The sequence below is a fragment of the Schistocerca piceifrons genome, chromosome 7 (genome assembly GCF_021461385.2).
Source record: "Schistocerca piceifrons isolate TAMUIC-IGC-003096 chromosome 7, iqSchPice1.1, whole genome shotgun sequence".
In the NCBI taxonomy this organism is placed as follows: domain Eukaryota; kingdom Metazoa; phylum Arthropoda; class Insecta; order Orthoptera; family Acrididae; genus Schistocerca; species Schistocerca piceifrons.
This window is the reverse complement of record NC_060144.1, coordinates 568,540,723-568,563,327: the sequence shown is the minus strand read 5'-3', so window position 1 is coordinate 568,563,327 and position 22,605 is coordinate 568,540,723. Positions and strand designations below refer to the sequence as shown.

At 39.1% G+C, this 22,605-nt stretch overlaps 1 protein-coding gene across 2 annotated transcripts in view; it reads left to right on the top strand.

Annotated features, from left to right (window-relative positions):
• The window catches only part of LOC124709107 (phosphoribosylformylglycinamidine synthase), a 213,371-nt gene that overhangs the window by 75,868 nt on the left and 114,898 nt on the right, over window positions 1-22,605 (top strand). For both annotated transcript variants that reach the window (XM_047240757.1, XM_047240758.1), the window contains 3 exons: window positions 6,940-7,200; window positions 13,812-13,885; window positions 21,486-21,642. In XM_047240757.1, the coding sequence (XP_047096713.1) occupies window positions 6,940-7,200; window positions 13,812-13,885; window positions 21,486-21,642 (492 nt within the window). The remainder of the gene's footprint in view (window positions 1-6,939; window positions 7,201-13,811; window positions 13,886-21,485; window positions 21,643-22,605) is intronic.

The following is a 22,605-nucleotide window of genomic DNA, read 5'->3' as shown; positions in this document are numbered from 1 at the left end:
TTTCAAGTGCAAAACAGTGCCGAAACCTTCTGAAATACCATCAGGTGTTGTATATGTACATAAGGGTAGAATGGATGAGGCTGGGATGAAATTATGAATTAACCGTGTGCAGCAGAGAAGGAAAGGTGCTTTATTGAAGAAGAGCTCTTCTTATGCCAGATCAGTTTAGTAGTTATTTGAAAAATTCAGTGAAAGAGAAGTTGAGATGGGGAAATACAGAGCTTGCTGTTATTCCAAGAGGACATACTTCACAATTGCAACATCTAGATGTCTCGATAAATATACCATTTAAAGTGTATATGAGAGAGGAATGGAACAAATGGATGCTGGATGAAACCCAACACGAATTCATGCCAAATGGAAGTTTAAAATGACCTACAATCATACAAGTGTGTCAGTGGATAAAACAGTTGTGGTCTAGAGTGATCAAAGACATTATTGTTAAATCTTTCAAGAAGTGCACCATAAGTAGTGCTCTCAATGGCAGCGAATACAATCGTATACATGAAGAGGACAATGATGACAATGAAGAGGAGGAAGAAGAAGAAAGTTCAGATGACGATTTTCAAGGTCTTTAAAGTTCATTTTGATTTTGTAAACTAAGAAGTTTTTTTAGTCAGACTTTGCATTCTAAAAATAAAAATGGTAAAAATATTATTTTTTTTAAAAAGTTGCTTAAAAATTAAGTTGCATCTTATAGTCCATAAATTATAGTAGTAGGTATTGGTGTGACTTGTCCAACTTTCCAGTCTTTAGGTACGGATCTTTCGAGTAGCAGGCAGTTGCATATGTTGCTAAGTGTTGAGCTATTGTATCAGCATACTCACTGGTATACAATTTGAGCTGAAGGCCTTGTCTTCATTAAGTGATTTAAGCTGTTTTTCTGCACCGAGGATTTCTCCTAAATGCATTTGGCTTGATGAATATTACACTATTAAAAACGAGTATGTTATACTGGACAGTGAATGTTCTACAGAAATGAAAGAAAGAGCCGATGTGCCCATAGGAAGCATGGTAGGATCTCCAATGTTCACAGTTCATATAAACAATTCATTAGCAGCACTTGCCAGATTGCCTCCTGTCAAGGCTGTTGTCTACAGCAACATATATCGTTTGGATGAGGCTAGTAACCGGAACTTTGCAAACCGTCTGTAGCTGAACTTGGATAAAATACAATATGTGCAGTTCTGTGTTGCACAAGACTTGAACATGTGATTGAAATTAGGCATGAAGGTAAATCAATAAATGAAACAGAATATTCTAAATTCTTATGGAGTCATATTGATAAGAACCTGAACTGGTGGTCATGTTACAAATCATCTTAAACACAACACATGTTATAAATCTTCTAAAATGTCTAAGCTGTGCAGCTTGTGCATTAGAGTTATATTGGTTTTGGAGCTGAAAATGTCAAAACAGTGACTTACTTTTACCAATTTTCATCTACTAAAGTCTTCTGGCATCATATTTTATGGCCAACCCTACATTGAGAAAGAGTGTGTGTGTGTGTGTGTGTGTGTGTGTGTGTGTGTGTGTGTGTGTTGCACAGTAGCATGTAATAAGGATAATAATTATGTGGCATCCACACTACACATCCTGAAGACAGCTCTTTAAACAGTTGGGCATACTGTGATAATAATCTCACACATTAAGCACTAGCCTGTGAAAGGCAAAGGTCCCGAGTTCAAGTCTTGGCTTGGCACACAGTTTTAATCTGCCTGGAAGTTTCGTATCAGGACCCACTCCACTACAGAGTGAAAATTTCATTCTAGACTCACTCATTACATTTATTCCACTAGGACATTTACTGTCATCAGTCAATCACTAATCAAAAACCACAGCATTATTTATAAGATAATAAAAGATGAAAAAATGCTTCACATTATCCATCAATGCCAGATATCATATCTGCTTGACATGTCCTTCTGCGTAGAGGAATTCCTGATTTGTTGTAATATTGTGTGTGTGTGTGTGTGTGTGTGTGTGTGTGTGTGTGTGTGTGGCACGCATAATCAAGTACATATCACTGTAATATAGAGCGTGTAACAAAAGGGTACGGCGAAACTTTCAAGAAAATTTCTCACTCATAAAGGAAGAAAATGCATTATATGGGAATGAGTCTGGAAATGCTTTGTTTCAATGTTAGAACTCCTTTTCTACTTCTCTTCATATAATAACATTATCATGGGAAACATGCAGAAGCAGGACGTTCCAACATTACAAGAAATGTCCAAAATACCCTCTTGGTTACATTTGGTTAGAATGTACAGTGAGTTAGGGCCTCATGTTCTTCCGTCCAGAGTCAACTGAGGATCTTACCGTGCTTTCTTAGAGAATACTCTACCTGTTCTGCTAGTGTGACAATACATGTACTCCATGCACAATGGAGCTCCTTCTCATTTCAGTGTTAATGTTTATAGGCCTCTAAATAACAGACTCTGTGATGGATGAATAGGTGGAGGTAGACGAATTCCTTGGCCTCCATCCTCTGTAGACTTAAGCCTATTTAGACTTTATTTGTGGTGGCTTTTGAAAACTCTTGTGTATGGAAGCCTGGTATGAGATGTAAAAGTCTTGGTGCCCATATTGTGGAAGGCAGTAGCTGTGAAACAATATACAGTTCTCCTGGGATACATCAGTGCATCTGGGATTCATTGCAACAGCAGGTTGATGCATGTGTCCTTTCTTCCTGAATGTTTGTCCATACTTTTTTCGTTGCACATGGCAGGCCTACACTGAACCATTTGGGGCTTCATTATGGCAAGCTCAAGGTCTTTCCTAACTGGTGTTGTTCACTTCCGCTTTCTTTCTAGAAACAGTGCTGACGATCCTTGACATGAGTCTCCAATCATTCTTTCTGACTTCGTGCCTGTAGAAGATCAGCCTCCTCTTTCTCATTGCTGTTGTAATGCACTCTAAATGTTGGTAGAGTTCCTTGTTGTGTCTGATTCTGTACACACTGCCTTCTTTGACGAGGCCCATGTTTTTTCTGTCCCTTTTATTCTAGCTCTCTGAGTTATCTTTTTCTGCCATGTTAGACATACAATATGGAAAGTCCCCATACTGTCAGATTTTGAGATTGAGGGAAGATGATTCAGATCTGTAAATATTCTTACGTAGATAGTAGACTTTCTCTGGTTGGTGCACTTGTTGTTCACAACCATTACCTGATTGATGTTTGGGGTTATCCATTTTCTGAGGTATTTGAAGGAGTTGGTACCACACATTAGTGTGTTGCCTAATGGGATTGTATTGGGTGTATCTCAGTCTTGTTGATGGCATTTTCCAACTCAACTTGTTGCTATGCAGTTGAGGAAGCGGAATTGGTAAGTAACTCCCTGTACATTGCATATTGGAAGTGTGGCATTATCTGTAAAAGCTAGGCAGGTGACAACTAAATTGTCCTTCTTGAAACCAATTCTCAGTCCAGAGTCATCTGTAAGTAGCTTCATCCATTCTCAAATAACATTCTTCAACAGACAGTTGAAGAATGTTGTGAGTAGGCTGTCTCCTTGTCTAACACCAGTTCTGATCTCAAAGTTCCTTGACAGTTCTCTGAACTTTACTTTGAACATTATATTGATAAGTGTTGCTTTCACAAGGTTTGGTGTATTGTTATCTAGACCTTGTTCAAGTAGTGTGTGCAAGAGGGAGTGTTTGTTTAATGAGTCATAAGCCTTTTGAAAGACAGCTATTATTATGTAAAGTGAGGCTCTTTTATTTCATGTATTTGAGGATCATTTTAAGGTTCAGTATCACTTCTGCACATGGTCTTCACATCCTGAATCTTATTTCATCCTTTCCTATGCACGAGTCTAGTATTCTTTCCACTATTCCGAGTAATTTCTTATAGGTCACTGAAAGGAAGGAAATGCTTCTATAGTTGATGAGGTCTTGACATGTCTCCTTTCTTGTGTAGTGGGCACAGGACGGTAGAGGTCCAGTTGTTAAAAAGTCGGTCTGTCTCCCATATTTTGGCTACAATGTTATGAATACTCTGAACTGACTCATTACTTACGTGTTTCCACAGCTCTGCAATGGGACCACCTTCTCTTCCTGCTCTGTTTGATTTAACTTAATGTAATGTCTCAATGCTTGTATATTGTGGCTGTCAACGTGACATATCTGCCAAACCACTCTGGCCTAGGATAGTCAGCGACAACATTAAAGGATGTAGCAACAGAGCCCAACTGCACGCAACAGCACAGATGCGTAACTTCAAATGCTCAAAGAGAAGACTACTTTGAAATAATAGTATGCTTATAGTGAAGAAATACAGTAATGTGAGAAAATGTTCCACAACTATGATTTTGGGTTGTTGGAGTCGTCGCTGCAGTTCTCTTCAACTTGGATCCATCATAGTGCTTTTTGACACGTAAACAACCAAAAGAGTAGCCTTACAGTTCCAAATAACTGTCACCAGATGTTTTCGCGTTGACAAAGTTTTTTCCAATTTCCATGCCTTTTTGCATTGACAAGGTATGGTGCCAGTCTTTGACACTCTTATCTCTGGGGTGAAGTGACACATCTGGTCTCATCATAAGGAACAACACTGGTTAATAATGGAATTTTCATAAGGCTAAAAGGTTTTTCTCGTGTATTTTTTTATGCTGATTTCAGATAAAGTTTGATTCTTTGGTGTCTCCCCCCTCGACGCACATGCATGCTCTCTCTCTCACACACACACACACACACACACACACACACACACACACACACACACACACACACACTCACACACTCACGTACACCCTCCTGCCTCCACTTCACATAACATTTGAAATTATGAAACACTTTATTAAAGGCCTATGAATAGATGGTGACACTTCCAAGTACCTGCCAAGTAGGTTTTCAAGGCTATCAGAGGCCGAACTAAAAGGAGTTTTTGTTGGCCCTGATGTTCAGAAACTAGTAAAAGACAAAACACTGGAAGATAAAATTAAAGACTTGAAAGATCAGCTAGGATATCCTTTAAAGAAGTTATCAACATGTTTCTTGGCAACTACAAAGACCCTGATTATAAGAATGTACTAAGAAACATGCTGTACAACTTCAAAGTACTGGATGCCTCAGTGGGCTCAAAACTGTTCTTTCTGGACTCTCACATCAGCTATTCCCAGACAACCTAGGTAGGTTACTGTGAGTGAGAAGAAAAGAGAGAGGTTCCATCAGGAAATTAAGGAAATTGAATGAAGTTATCAGAGCCTGTGGAATGTTGGCATGATACCAATGGGGAATCGTCTCAGGCAGCACACTAAAAAAAAATTTGTTTTGAAACTTAGTTTTGAGGCGGAGAAGAAGAGACAGTAACATTTACACCTTCATATTAGTACTGAAGAACATAATAATTCATTATAATGTTAGGAGGGCCTTATTTTAGCATTTTATTTTTAAATATATGTGATTTCATGTGGATAGCATTAACAAAGTGACTGACAGCTAGTTGTTGAGAGGACAGCTGCCATATCAACAACCAATCAGAGAATGAGTTTGGTCACATCTTCTGCCCTGTGCACAGTAGTCATACTGCTCTGCTACCTGAGCTGCTGGCTACCAGTCAGCAGCAGGCGACAGTTGTGGTCTGTAACAGAGTTGTTTTGATTTGTTCTGATATGCTTTGTTTCTCAGTGTGGTATTTTTATTTTATGAAATGTGTGAAGTTATCTGTGAAATTGCTAAGGAGATTGATAACACTATTATGATCCTCTGAAGTGAGCCCAGTAAAGTGAGCCCAGCCCACCACATTTGTGGAGAATGTATGAATGTGTACGCTACTGTAGCCACATTGTGCTTGTGCGAAAAGCCCCTAACTGACAACATCCACTCATTCCATACTCAAATGTCAATCACTTTGTTATTCTGACCCAAGTGTAGCTTGAATTTTCAGAATTTTTATCATTAGTCTGTGAAAAAACCTAATGTGTTATAGAGAAATCCTTGGCATTTTTGAACTTAGCATATGAAAAAACATTAAGATCACCTAAAATTATTGTAAAAAAAAAAATCCAAAGTATAAATTTGTAGGGCTGTGCAGTTGGGCTGAGAAAGTCATTTTCATTGGCTTTATACTGCAGTATAAATTTCAGTGCTGCAATCATGCTCTGTGTGTTGTGTTGGCTGGAAACATATCGGTTGCCAATTTTGCTATAGTCAAAATGTTTAGACGCAACTTCCACTGAGCAAAGAATGAGAGGTATTTGGGAAATAAAAGAATATCTCCTCTAGGGTCACATGTTTATTGTGCATGATTTCATTCTTCACTCAACTCTTGACACCACATTCTCATCTTTCATTCATTCATTGCTGTACTACCATATACTTCCTTCAGTTGACTGTATTTGTGCAGGTTTCAAAAACCAAGTAACGCATCTGACCTCATAGCCTGCATGATTTTGTACCAATCAGTTTATTTTAAACAACCAGAGAAAGCACAGAGTAACAACTTACTTTGAGTGGCACTGGCATAACACAGAGGCAAGATGTCGAGGAAACTGTTCGACATTGAATGGGAGGCTGACTTCAATATGTGCAGTGGGTGGGCATAATAGGCCACTATTTTCTAGATTACACTCTTATTCTCATTCCATGGAGACCAAAATTACCTTGAAGTAAATGTCAATAATGATTGTAATTTATAGAAACATTTTGCGAAACTTCACAAAAGTAGTGATATAAATACCTACCAGTAGTCTATGGCACTTTCTCTCATAATCAATTTGAGACTGTATAAGAAACAACATGCTTTGTACATTTCACACTGTTCAGATTGCAATAAAATGCAATTGTACACGTGTCTTTGTTGCCCCCACATTAAAGCTGCTTTTTATGCTTATGCTGTATTCAGTGTGTAAACCTGTACATGGACAGTATGACCAATTATTATCTGTTTGTTTTATGAATATTTATTGTTTTTATGCTGTATTTTTCAAAAAATTTCAGACTATAATCTTCCTTGGGAAGAAAAATCATATTCATACCCAGATAACTTTGCAAGACCTTTGGAAATATTAGTTGAAGCAAGCAATGGTGCGTCAGATTATGGAAATAAGTTTGGCGAGCCTGTAATATGTGGGTTTGCTCGCACCTTTGGTATGGAGGATTTGCATAATGAAAGGAGAGAATGGATCAAACCCATTATGTTCAGTGGAGGTGTGGGTGCCCTCGATGCTGATATGATTGAGAAGATGAAGCCTGAGAAAGGTGATGTGCTGCTGAAATAAAATGCTTCTTACAATTTACTAAAATCTATTGAAATTTTAAGTACCAGTTTTGTTTCAGATTGGAAGGATCATATATTTTGCTTTTGAATTATGTGTGTAGTAGCCTAGTTATCAAAATGTGGTTTTCAGGTCTTTGTTAAACAGTCAGGTACGAAATCTGTTTCCTTTCTTCCTAAAATATTTTTAAAACATAATCTACAGCTATCTGCAATACCATTTGTATAGTTTATGTTAATATGTTTTGGGTTGTAGGTAATAATATGATATTTTATAATTTATTGGGTTCTTTTATATACTATAGCCTTTGGGATTAGTTGGCATTGTTGGCTAGGTAATTAAGTATTTAACTATTCTGTAAAAAGAAAAGACACCACAGATATTCATGCATTCAATTTTAAAATGGAAAATGTCTTTGGTCCCCTTATTCCCACCTTGAATTACTGACGGAGCAGTACCTCCTGTAACATTAATTTAGTGAAAACTATAGAGTAGTGCTTTCTGTAACTCATATTGTTCCAACAGGTAAGTGGTTTAATTTAGACCAGAACCAGCTAGGTACACATCATGCTGTAGCTACATAATTTTTTTCCTTGACTGCCTTCAGTCGGTAGCAGGAGACACAAAAGTGTTGATGAAAGTACACACACACACACACACACACACACACACACACACACACACACACACAAGAAATTTCTGTTGGCATTATTAAAGGATAAAGGATTATTTGCTGTGGCACATTAGTGTATGGCTGAATGTTCTGCTGTGAACTGTGCTGATTTGCTATGAAAAGTTTAGTCATAATCGATGACCTTAGCGGTAATGGATCAGTAGTTTACTAAAGACTCGTTGTTCTGCACTACTGGGAAGTGTTGTCCATGAGGCATGAGACTGATGCTGCTGGCAGTGGTACTCCTCATGGTAGTAAGTTCCACATATCTGCATTCATCCCTTCGACATTTCTGCCTGTCAGTTTCAGAGAGGCCACACAAAAGTTCCCGACTTTGTCCTCTAGTAGAGTGAAGGAGCATGTCAGTAGCAGACTGCTTACCCTCTGTGATCACTCGATCAGTTTTGGTGATGTTTGTGTAACACTCCTATTCGCAGTATACGCAAGAATTTAACACACAATTTTAGTTCACCAATATTAATTATTTGTGGTATCCACATTATAATATTGTGAGTCCTGCAAAATGATAAATTGAGCTCTGGAGCAGGAAAAGTTACATAAATACGTAAACAAAGGGAACCCCAGGTTGGAATATAAACAACGCTAGGAGAAGATAGATTGTTACTTACCTTAAAGATGACATGTTAAGCTGCAGACAGACACAATTAAGAGACACTTACACATTATCTTTCAGCCACAGTCTCCGTCAGAAAAAAACAACAACATGCACACATTCATTCACACAAGCATGCGCGCCTCACGCACACGTGACCCGCCATCTCTGAGAGCTCAGACCAGAGTGCAGTTGTCATGCAGAATGGTGGCAGCAATCTGGAGGGGATGGGGAAGGGGAAGGTATAGTGGTGTGGTTATGGGAGAAAAGAGCACTGGCTTGTGGAGTGTGGAACTGATTGCCAAGAGGTGCAGTGTCGGGAAACTGTGGAGCAGGGAGATGAGGGCAGGGGAGTGGATGGAACAAAACGGGGAGGAGTAGAGAAAGATAGGTGGATGCATTGACAGAGGACAGCACATTGTTACCCCTTTCCCATCCCTGCCCCCTCCAAATAGCTGTTTTCGTGATATGTGACAGCTGCATCCTATTCATTCTAGCCCGAGCTGCTGGAGATGGCTTTCATGTTTGCGTGAGGTGTGCTTGCTTGTGTGAATGAATGTGTGTGTGTTTCTCTTTCTTTTTCTGACGAAGGCTGAGGCCAGAAGCTAATGTGTAAGTGTCTTTTAATTGTGCCTGTCTGCAGCTTAACATATCAATTTTAGGATAAGTAGCAATATACCTTCTCCTTACATTATACAGGGTTATTCTAAATGATGGGCCCATCTTCAAAACTTCGTATTAATTCAAGTATAAATCCAAAATGAACAAGCTTTATACCAATGAAAAGAGGAAGTTTCAAAGTTTTTATTTTTTTCATAATATTTGATATCACTTAAATAAATCACTGTTGACTTTTCCACTAATGAGGAACATCGCTTCACCGCTAAGAATTACATGCTTTAGAAATGCATCATCCTCCATCTTTGCTAGCACATAACCACAAAATGCGAGATTCTTCTCTTTGTCATTGGGATTGAGAGCCTGCACAAGTTGTAATCACTAGGTCTTGTACAGCAAACTCTGTCTCAGAACTTTCCATATAGTTGGTTGGAGTATCCCATGTTCTTGATTGACTCTATTGGTAGACTTACTGAGACTGTGCACAAAACTTTCTTGAATCCATCAGACATCATCCTCTGACACATGCAGTCGGCCTGCACTTTTTCTTTGCACACACTCCCAGTCTGTTTAAATTGCTTAAACCAACAGCTAATGCGTTTGCGAGTTGTTGGTTGAATACTTAATTTAGTACGAAATGCCCACTGCACTGCAATTTGCGACTCACTTTTCGCAAACTCAAGAACACAGAAAACCTTGTGCTCTGCAGTCACCATCTCACTCGCAACTAACAGTGAAATGGAATGACGGCCCTATTGGCGCACAAACTCTACTGGCTGCTTCTGAAACCATCACCGCCCACCTGCCAAAAACTTTGAAACTTCCTCTTTTCATTGGTATAAAGCTTGTTCATTTTGGACTTGCACTTGAATACATATGAATTTTTGAAAATGGTCCATGATTTAGAAAAACCCTGTATATAAATCCGTAGTTATTTATCTGGTTGAACTGGATGTGTTAAATATTGTTATCATATTTAAATGTTACTTATGTTCACTGCAGAAGTCCTGAGGTGATTTTTTTTTTTAAAAAAAGTCCGGGAGGATGGTGCTTAACGAAAAGTCTTGAAACAGCTCATTTCCTTTTTCATCCCAATGATTTTGCTTCAAGATTCACTTTAAAATTTCTCACTATTTTAAATTAATGTGATTACAATGATGCTTTTTTATCAACCTTTTCTTTTTTGGTGGAATCCCTATTTACTTTGAGTTTTGACATCACCCACAAGAGCCAGAACAACAATTGGTGTTAACATTCCTTCAAAAATTGTAACTGTTTCAGAAATTAACAATTAAGTGTCTTTAAGTATTATTGTTATGGTTTCGTGTAGTCAGTTATTACATTTATAGAATAATGAATGCAAATAAAAGGAAAATTACAGAAAAATGAGTGTCATTATATAGCACTAATATAATATTATGAAGTCACTTATGAACTGAAAGGTTAGGTATTAAAAATAAAATGTAGAAATGTATCGTTATTTTTATTAACTATGTGTATTGTATTGTTCATTTGATGAATCTCAGTCTGTTACATTACACGTCATAACTCAAACTCAAAAACTAATTTGATGCACTGTATGTCGTGACAGATAGTTCATTTGAGAAAATTGTAAAATTACATGCCGGTAGAACACGTGGCTGGAATGAGAAATTCAGAATACTACCAACACTCTCATTTAAAAACAGAAAAGACACATTACCTACCTTACAGAACTGGTAACTCGCCCCTGCAGAGAAAAGAGGGATAGGTTGGGGAAGGTTGAGAGGGAGGAGCAGGTCACTCACATCACAGGTTGAGAGGGACCTGAGGGCAGAGGGTCAGTGACAGTAGACTGACATGCACAAGTGATGTCGGTGCTGCCTGGTTGGAGGAAGAACACTGGTGTGGAGAAAAGAACTGCAGATTCCTGTCACTTGCATTGTCTGCCATACTGTACTCATACAAAAAGCTTCCATCACTCTGTACATGGTTCAGAATTATTTAAGTTCTGATCGAATGTGGATAAATTTGCAGTGAAGGTGTCAATTCATCAAATGATACTGCTGTTGAGTCATTGACAGGCACATAAATAAGGCTGAATACTTCGCGAGCTTTCAGATGAATCCATTTTTTAAGCTAGAACACACACACACACACACACACACACACACACACACACACACACACACACACACAATCGTGTACATGCACCTTTTTGGCTACATTGTGTCAGCTGAATCAGCCTCCTTTATTCCATTCATTTAATACTTCGTCTGCTTCTGTCCAGATTAGGTCCATCTAGATATCCCATCCGTCCCCAGGCTGATAATTTTCCTCTCCTCTCTTTCCATTGGGGTTTTGTAATTCTTCAAAACATCCCTTCCACATCTCCTTGATTTCCTGTACAATCTCAACTTCTTTTCCATGTTTATTGGTGATAATGGCAATATCCATCATGTCTCTCTTCTTAGCCTTGACCATTCCATAGAGGACCTTCTTACTCCTCTCTCTCTCTTCCTCCAACCTCTTTTGTTCACTCTTCCATTCATTTCATCTTCTCTCGTGTTACCACTCTCTTAGCCACCTTCTTCTTCTAAGCATATTACTTTCTTGTTTCCTCTTTTCTCTCTTGTAACTTTATATGTAATGCAACATTATTATGAGAAGGAAAGTTGCTACTCACCATATAGCAGAGACACTGAGTCGCAGATAGGCACAACAAAAAGACTCTACAATTACAAATGCAACTCACACACACAACAGCAGTCATCTGTTGTTGACGAAAGCCTTAATGGCCCAAAACTTTAATTGTTAGAGTCTTTTTGTTGTGCCAATCTGCGACTCAGTATCTCTGCTATATGGTGAGTAGCAACTTTACTTTTCGTAATATTGTTGCATTCCCTCCTGGATGTTCCATTGTCTGATTTATATGTAATGCTTTGTCCTTCTTTGCAATTTTCTCTCTTATCTGTTATTCCACCAGGATGATTTTTTTTTTTTTTATTACTGGGTCTTCTGCATACATTTTCTGCAGCTCCCACCATCAGTGTTTTGAACTTTTTCTGTTCTTCCTCTACTGACTTTATTTCATTGCCTGACACGTTGTTCTTTTCAGTTTTCTGAAATTCTTCTTTGCATCTCTCTTTTTTCAATATCTGCACTCGTAGCCTTCTTTCATGTTCTTCTGCCTACTTTTCTTCTTTAATTCCTCCAACTATTTCTATTAAAACACAATGGTTGATATCTAGGTCTCTGAAAGATATTATATTCACATATTGTCACATTTTATGTAGCCCATCGTGGATTTAGTCAACAAGTTATGGCTGTATCATATTACCTTTTAACTTTCCCTCATTTTAAACCAGGTGTATCCAACTGTTAACTTATACCTTTTACAAAAGTTTTTGTCCTTCCTCATTTCTGCTTCCCCACTCTTCCGCTTCCAGTGCTTTCTAATGCCGTTTTCTTTCCTTGCTTGTGTGTGCATTTAGGTCTTTCATTACCATGATCTTACCAGTTGGTTGTCTCTGCATTTCCTCTTCACAGTCCTCTTCCTCTTTAACAGAATTTCCTTGTGGTGCATATACTTCTAGAATTTTCATATCCTTCCCTTTCACTTTTACTCTGGTGTTCATCATCATACCACTTATTCCCTACACCTCTTATTTCAGTGCTCCTCTCATAACTACTGCCACTTCATTTCTTCCTTCTTCCTCATTCCATTCTACTCCACGACAGCCTATATCCATTCCTTATTCCCTACTCCCTATTCCCTTCCAAATGGTTTCCGACAATCCTATTTTTCAAGTCCAGGACTTCATCCGCCTTCCCTGTCAGCATCTCAGACCTAGTACCTCAAAGGTACCAAATCTGTGTCCTTGGGAATAGCTAGGTCATGTTCCATTATATGCATTCTTTTCTAGGCTTGTAGCAAGTTTGAAAGTGTTTATTTTATCCACTACTGGCTTGCTAGCCTTTTGAAGCTGGACTTGCTACCAGAGTTTTCTCTCTGCCCTTTTTGGTCCTCAGGATGTATTTTATTTCCCTTCTACCCTTCAGCAGCCAGGAACTGGTGGTAATCATTCCCTTATCCAGCACCAAGGGACTTGCTCTGTATGGGTAAGGCTTCCCCGAGAGGGGATTGATATACATCATTTCTGGCAGAACAATCCACAGTCCTCCCTCCAATGACTCTCTTCCCTCAGTTGTGCTATTCCCCCATACTATGTGGAAGAACTTGTCGTTGCAGTGTTCGGAAACTGTACGTGCAAACATCAGTCAGAATGAAAGTTTGAGGCAGGCCTGGAGGCTTGCTCACATAGCCTAATGGTTGAAGTGAGTGCTTGCAAAAAGCAAGAAATCCATGTTGTAGTCCTGGTCTAGCACAAAGTTTCAGTTGTCACAATAAACCACATTGCAGGATCAGCATTTTGGAACTCTTTTATACTGACACTATTTGGTGTCATTGTGTCTTCATTTATTTAATACCCATTGATTTATTTATTTTATTTATTTATTTATTTATTTTTGTGCATTCTGTTTAGTTTGGGCATGTCTCTGTTAATATCAGTTACTTCCTTCTTCAATAGAATTAATATATGTACCACCCAATACATAGGGCACAGCTGAGGATTACCCCAACAGTATATAGACAGTAGGTGTAAAAACAAATAAAGCAAGTTTTAAATTTTCATGTGGCTTTCTGCAGGAATGAAAGTTGTGAAGATTGGAGGACCCGTTTACAGAATTGGTGTTGGAGGAGGAGCAGCCAGTTCAGTGGAGGTATGTGCCTGATGCAGACATGCTCGTACTGCTTAACGAGTTACAGCTGTTCACTTTCCTACATTATAAGCCCAATAATCATTATATGTATGTTTCTGAATAAAACTGTGAATGAAATATACACTTTTGAGAGCAATGGGAAATTGAATTAAATTATGACAATATGGAGCTACAGCATGTAGTGCTTCGAGGATTTCCACATAAATTCTAGAACCACTCGGCCTTCTACCGTCTCGAACACACGATATTTTTAAATATAAGTAAGAGAGAGCCTATGTACTGCACATCACCTGTCTGTGTGTGCAGGTTTGAAGTTTATCATGAGACGACTATAGACGTGGCGGTCGAACGGCACCAACAAGTGTTTGCTGGTCGCACCATGGAAGCCATAGTGAAAGAACAAGGAGTGTTTATGTATTATGCACTGTTTTATAACTTTGATGATTGTAGTGGGGGAAAAAAGAATAGTTGAGATATTGTTAATTAATGCTCGTTTTGGACTTGGAAAGGACAAGATGTATATTCAGATTCATATTGAAAAAGGACATGCTTATCAAGCCAGCTGTACCTTACATGTAAATCTACTTTGTTTCTACGCTTTGAAGATGCGAAGAGACTTACTTGATAGTATTTGTTTATGTGGAGACTGAGATTTTTAAAAGTTTAATGTTCAAATATACGTTGTTAAGTGAAGAAAAAGAAACTGCATACATCTGCTTATTTTATAAGTAGAAAGAGTCTTGAGAAATTCCTGGTCCTAGCAAATATACTTCGGAGAAGAAGAGAAAAGGAGGTTGCAGCAGCAAGCTAACCAGCAAGGAAAGTTGGTTGACAATCTCAAGTAAGTCATATGGTTAAAGAAGTGCGAGTTTATTTACATACTTCACCACTGTAAGTCGTCCAAAGCATTAGAAGCTTCGCAGTTAGAGCTGTTTTCTGTGTTGGAGAGGAGCACTTTCACCACCACAACCACTGAATGGGACAGTTCATATAGTCCAGTGACTGAATTGTCAGGTGTCTTTCCCTGCAGGCTTCCCAAGCAAAAATTCGCAGGTTGTACATCAGACATTAGTATCATGATCTTTCAGCATCGAACTTGGATGCCATCATTAGGTGATGTGATCTAATTTGGTGCCTGGAGACTACTGTATCCATGCCTGGCTCTTGTGTGTGTGTGTGTGTGTGTGTGTGCGCACGCGTGCTTGTGCTGTGTGTTCTAAGTCTGAAGGAGGACTGTGTCCAACAGCTTAGCCTATTTTTAAATGTGCCTCTCTGTCACTCAATGCTGCCTCTGTGTAGCGAGTAGCTACCTATCCTAATTCATATATCAACTATGAATATTTGTATACCTCACCTGGTGACCCTGATGTGAGGATGGAAAACTCTATGAGTACATGACGGAATTACCGGCAGTCCGTGAGTACAGACAATCCGTGAGACATGAACAGTGACTGCCCACAATCACCATACATGGATTTGGAGTAGCTTAAGGCACATCTGCAATTTTTAAGTCAGTGTCAGCAACAAAATGGTCAGCTGCAAGAGCAGCAAAAACTGGCATGCCAGCAGTAAGAATTCCTCCAGGAGAAAGCAGCTGCACGAGGAGAAGGTCACTGCCTTACGGATGAAATATCGAGCAGCAGCAGTAGGTATCACAAGAGCAATACCGCAGTGGAATTTTACAGCAGCTTCCCTCCCCCCCCCCCCCCCCCCCCCCCAATCTCTCTCACACACACACACACACACACACACACACACACACACACACACACACACACAGAGGAAGGAACTGGGACACAGAAAAATACTCTCAATTGCTGCAGTACCTCCATATGTACTTGAGTACGTGACAAATTTTTGCTCTCCATATGGATATCCCACATGCTAGAACTGCACCACACATTACTGTCAAAGGTACGTAAACTGAAGCCAAATAGGCTTGTAGAAACTGCGGACAGAATTTCAGTGGTTTCTTCTCAATGAGAATTTATCACAAATGGCACATCACATAAGAATGCTATGAAGATATTAATGTCACACCTTAATGAGCTCTCATGCCAGTTCGCATTGCTTGGACTACTCCATAAATTACGGAGAAACCCACCGACGCCCTGAAGGAATAGGGAAATCAACACTCCTCGCAGATCAGACAGCACATCATTATCAGACATGCCAGTCAGGCTCTTCAACAATTACTGAAGTAGTAAACATGAAATAAATCAGAGGCTGATTAGTAGCAACTTACTTAGGTATAAGAATTCAGACATATTAAAACATAGTGTTACATGAACAATGACAATCAATGAAGGTCCTCTACATTCTATTTACAAAGTTTAATATTCGAATAATGTTGGATAATCTACTATTGTATAAAATAATATGTGCCTGTGACTAAAAGGGACTGTAGGTCTCGTAAACTCTTCCTCTATCTGTCTCTCTAATGATTCAATAGGTGGAGCATTCCTATGGAGCACATTTGTTGACTTAAGTAGTGAAATTGGTATTCATTAGCCAAGTGCCTGGAAGAATGCCTTTTGTAATTTTTTACAACATTATATGAAAAAATGTAGACTCCTACTTACCATAAAGAGGAGAAGTTGAGTTACAGACAGGCATAGACTGCACAACAAAAGATTGCTATAGATCTGAGCTTTTGGCCAAAAGGCCTATTGTAAAGTAGAAAACCAAACACACATGCAGGAATGTGCTGGGGGCAGGACAAGGCTGCTAGGTGCAGTTGGGTGATTTGAGGGGGGAGGGGGCAGCGGAAAAAGAGAGAAGTAGAGAAGGGTTGTGTTGGTGGAATAGAAGGCTGTGTGGCGTCGGAGTGGCAGTAGGGAGGATGTAGGGAGGTGAAGGTCAGGTACTAGTGAAGATTGAGGCCACAATGGTGTACGATATATTGCAGGAAGTGTTCCCACCTGCGCATTTCAAAAATTCAGTCTGGCAGCAGAGGCCAGAGACGGTCGTCATATGTGTGTGTGTGTGTGTGTGTGTGTGTGTGTGTGTGTGTGTTTTCTACTTCAGAAGAAAGCCTTTTGGCCAAAAGCTAAAATGCATAACAGCCTTTTTGTTGTAGCTGTCTGCGACTCAATGTCTCTTGTTTGCTTTAGTAATTCCTTCCCTCACAAAAGCATCCACCATTTTGATATGATAGGGCCCAGCCTAAGCGTTAATTACGTTAATATCTCAATGCTTTGTCTCAACAATATGTATTTCGTTCAACATATTTGCTAGGGGCTTACTTATTTCTTGTAATTGTTGTGATGTTTCAATGTTTGTAATGTATTTTTGCTAAGTTTAGCATTAAAGTTTCGAAAATAGTGACATTCCTTATTTTATAGAGGCCTTAATAGCCAAGATGTCTGCAGTAGTTTTGTAGATTTCGTAAGGAAAGGCACAGTTTTTTTTTATGCTTTGGGGAAAATTGCAGTAGAAGGCATGCCCTATTCCATTTTGGTCTTAGATCCATCCATCAGTACGTATTTGAATACAGTTGGGCCAGCTAGACTGTACAAAACTCAGTACTCTACTGCTGGAGTTGTTGCTGCTGAATGTATTATCTTTGTTATATACAGGAGAGTTCTGCCAGCTGACCCCATGGTTAGACTGTTAAACTGGAAGATCATAATCTTGAAAAATAAGCAGTATAAACCAATACAGATGATCATGACTTCAGAGTAATATGGTACTGGGGTACCTCGTCTTCTGCTTCTATGGTCTAATGTGACTGCCAGTTTCATAATTATTATTATTTTAATGATGCAAAGAGGTTAAAGCCTGCAGATAATTTATCTGCTCAACATTTCAGATGCTCAGAATGTGGGGTGCTCTCTCTCTCTCTCTCTCCTCTCTCTCTCTCTCTCTCTCTCTCTCTCTCTCTCCAGTCTGCAAGTTCCTAGTTAACTATTGGTTAGTTAGTTAATTAATTAATTACATGTGGAATGAGTAAGTTTACAGATTATATGCATATGATTTGTGTGTGAGCATTGGAATGTAACTATGCTGTTTTGCGACTAAACTAATCACAGAAGTGTGTTACCATCCAAATGATCTGTCACCCTGATGACATCATGCATAGTTTTTAGCTTGTTATTTTCTTGTACAGTCGCCTTTCTTGAATTATCATGGTGCAGTGGACCTGCTATGCGTTGCATGAACTCTTGCCATGTGACTTCTTCTCCATCTGCAGAAGTTCGAGGGCTGGAAGAGAGCTTAGAAGTGTTCAAGCTACTAAATGACGTAAACATCTTTCTGTAACTCTTCTGCATTTTGTTGTTCCAATACGACAATTACAATTTTGGCTGAACAGATCTAATATTAAACAGTATATCGGAACATCTCCAAACATACCCTTAGAACAGAACAAAATCGAGTGACATTTCTCTCAAGCTTCTTCCACTGGTTTCCCAGGCATTGTCATTGTCAGCAGTGCCTCTTGTTCTCTGCCTTCCAAAACACCACCAAGCCGTGACACAAAAAGATAAGCAACACCTTCACAGCAGGCAGAGAAGTTCAGTTGCAGTCACGCCTTGGTGACGTTCTGTGCTTGCACATCTCACTCCAACTCTATACTCCCATCAAAACAGCCCGCGCACAGTGGAGAGTTCTGTACATACTAACTACCTAGACAATGTTTTTACATGGCTGTCTTTCATCCAATTGCGAGAAACAGGTTGAACATGTTGGAAAAGATTTGTTTGCCATGTGGCAGACATTTTATTTTATGTTATTGAACAAATGAGCAAAGAATTTTGTGCATGCCTGTTCAGTAATGAGTAATAACAGGGTGTATACGACCCGGGAGATCCGGGAAAAACCCGGGAATTTTTCATTGTTTTAGTTTTCAGTTAAATTTTTATAATTTTGGTTAGTAAGAACCGATACTCTAACAAAGGATATTACTGTATCCCGCTCCTGCAGAATAATACTTCAACAATAGAACATGAACGAGAGAGAAAAACGAAAATAACTTAAAATGCAAAGGAAATGCGCCATATACAACAACGACAAGCCGTGCTCATGCAAGCGTCTGCCGATAGCAACGTGTGTCAAAGGCTTTAAGAAGACTGCAATGCTTCATAACAACAAATTGCCTCCGTTGAGTGTGAAGTCACAACTGTTTACATTTGATTTGTTTTAGCAGTTACGAGCAGGCTCATGCACATGCGCAGTTGAGTCGCATTTGAGTAGTAGATTCCCCCGCTTTTGGCTACAGGAATGTGGCTGTTGGTTGTGCAAGCAATCGCAGCAAAGGGGGCGCCAAATTTATATTATTGAGAAAAAAAAACTTGTTTCACAAAGCGCCTAGCATGCAGAACACGTTTGTCTATCGATTATTCATATTATTTTAAAACGCTTCCCTTTTGGGTTTTGAACATTTTTGAACACATTTTAAGTTGATTTCTGAATGAATCATAAGTTGATTTTTTAGTGTGTGCATAGTGTATGTGATGTCTCTGTCAGGAGAATCCTCGTCACATCTAGCAGTAAACTTTCCGGAGACAAAATGGAAGGGGGCTGTACGAGCTGAGCGGAGTAAAACCGAACGGATGAATGCCAGTCGCTGTCTGATTATGTGGTTGATTGGGTTTGCGAATGATCAGCGTTGTTATAATTACTAGCAAAATCCATAGATTCAGACTACCAGAATGGAAATAAATGACTGACAGGAAGAACAGATGAGAAAGATGTATGCAAGAAAATGAAATTTTGGCAGAAAATTTTTGGCCAGATCGCTACACTGGTAAGGACCAGTTGTACAGTCCCCGGCTAGCAGCCGCTTAAATTCTATTCTGGAAGTAATGCGGAAAACGTGTTCTACGAATACGTAATAACGCCTAACCGTAAACTAATCGCGGGATAGCTAAACCTGTGATTCTGGCAGGGTTAGTGTAGTTACTCGACGAACAAATTTTGACAATGGCAGGTATAGCTACAGAATTGGTGATGACAAGATTGTTTGTTAGGACGAGGAAGGAGAAGAAATGGGGACATCACACAAATTATCGAAGAATAAGACGATTCCGAATTTATATAAAAATTTCGTAATACTACTTTGCGATCTCATGCTTGAGAAACTGGTGCGTATGAATGAAATGTGAAACTATTTCCTAACATAAAGCTTTTTGCTTGTAGTAGGCCTAATAGGCGTTTGATATTGGTAGTTCGTGAATTATATTCTGTCGTGTTATAAAAATGGCCATTTGTGCCAAAACAGTCTCGTTTATTTGTTGTGTGTTACAAAATTGCTGCAATATTAGAAAGGCCTATTTTAAAAATAAACTCTTTGATGACGAGCCAGTTAGAAGAATTTCAAACCCTGAAGATCAGACATGTATGTCCTTATTAAAAATTTTACTGTCACATTTGTGTGATATATCTTAAAGTGTAACACGCGCAAAAAAGACCAACATTATATGTGAAAGCTTAATTTCTCTTGCAGCTTATTAACCTTAGAGACCAATATTATATGTGAACGCTTTGCTTTTCATGTAGCAACACTATGTATATTAATTTAAACTATTAACTTTCACCAGCCGTTGTGGCCGAGCGGTTCTAGGCACTTCAGTCTGGAACCGCGCGACCGCTACGGTCGCAGGTTTGAATCCTGCCTTGGGCATGGATGTGTGTGATGTCCTTAGGTTAGTTAGGTTTGAAGTAGTTCTAAGTTCTAGGGGACTGATGACCTCAGTCCCACAGTGCTCAGAGCCATTTGAACCATTTTGAATATTAACTTTCCCTGTTTGTGTGTTTGTGCTACTTGACAGTGATGTTGCTGTTGGCTGACTACATCATGTCTCCTATGCTCTGAATATCTGCTGTCATCGACTGGCGAGATCACGTGATATGAGCTATGACTGGCTTACAAAAGCGCTTCGCAATCTCGATTTCAATTATTTGGAAAGTAACATGCGGTGTTTGGTGGAATTCCAATGTATACTTTCGTAATACGAAAATACACAGCGTATATGTTGCTGCACATGAAATATATTTCCAAAATGTGTCTTTTTCCCTGAGTTTTGTTTTCTAAAGTGCTGGGAAATTCTACGTCCGTGTATAAAACCATAACCATTCAAAGGATTCGTAAGGGAAAATACACTGTCACTTAACAGGGAAAAAGCATGTTTTCACCCAGGAGAAAGTGTATTTTTAACCAGGAAATCCGGGAAAAATCCGGGAATGTTTTTTCCTTGTCCACGTATACACCCTGAATAAAATATATATATATATATATATATATATATATATATATATATATATATATATATATATATATATATATATTTTCTTATTGTAGTCTAGCTGTCAACATAACTATTCTGTTCAAATTGTGATAGACTGTTTATAACTAATTTCATTAGCAGATATAACATAGTGAAAAGGTGATTAAAATGTCCAATTATTTCAAGGGACATTTACAAGGTGGTTCTGGGCTAAAACCACATACCGTTCTAGCTGCTACTTTCTTTCTGAGCAAGGAATTTCTCCAGAAAACTATACCATACACCATTAATGAGAAATGTGCAGAATATGTAAAGATGCTGATTTGTGAACTTAACTCTGTGGTATTTGCATGAAAATGACTGTATTTGCCCAGGTACAAGGAGACAACAAATCGGAGCTGGACTTTGGTGCAGTTCAGAGAGGAGATGCTGAAATGGAGCAGAAGCTGCACAGGTTCATACGAGCATGTCTGGAGATGGGCAGTAAGAATCCCATCTGCAGCATACATGACCAGGGTGCCGGAGGAAATGGTTTGTGTGTATTTACATCCTGTACTGCCTTGAGAATTATAGATCTCACCAAAGCCAGCTGTCACATGCTTAGCGTATGACATAGCAAATCACATATGATCATACACATTAAATACAAATACTATTTAAAAAATAAGGCATGAAAACTCCTATAGGGGGAAACAGATCTCTAATCTAACAATGGAAAGTCCAGGGTGGAATATCAATAGTTATGACAAGAATAGATTGCTACTCACTGTCAAGATGACACAGCAGATAAGCACTATGAAAAGGCTGTTAAACACTCAGCATTCAGCCAAAGCCTTTTTTAGGAAAGAGAGGAAAATGTGCACACAGGCAGTAACACCTCACACACATTTGTGACCATCATCTCCAGCCTTTTGGCCAGACTGCATGCATTGGGTAGAACAGGCCTTCCCAACGTGTGGTCCACGGACCCCTTAGGGGTCCACCGGCTTTTTCTAGGGGGTCAGTGGCCACCTTTCACCAAATCGTGTAAAATAATGAGTAAATTTATTGAATGAAAATGTGAAAATCAAATTCATCACTTTTTGTGTGTGTGTGTGTGTGTGTGTGTGTGTGTGTGTGTGTGTGTGTATATATATATATAAAACATGTACTTTTACTTCAGGTCGTATCCCCAAGCAGCCTTTCCAGTTCCTAAGTGAGAACGTATACACAGTTTAGTGCCAGAAAATGCGGCTTCTCTGATCGACTGTTTCGCAAAAATACGGAGGTCGTTTGTGCGCCGGCTCACGGCATTAGATGCGCTGAAACCTTTTACACATCCGCGGAGCGAGTTTTGTCGACCAATCACAGCGCTCGCTGCTACGTATGCGGCCCCAGGCACCATTAAATGTTAAACTTGCTTTGTCAGTGCACTACCTATTTCATAAGTCGATTTTTGATCAGTTTATTACTTCTAACATGGATCGGTGGCTGAAGTCAGGATAATTGAAGAAG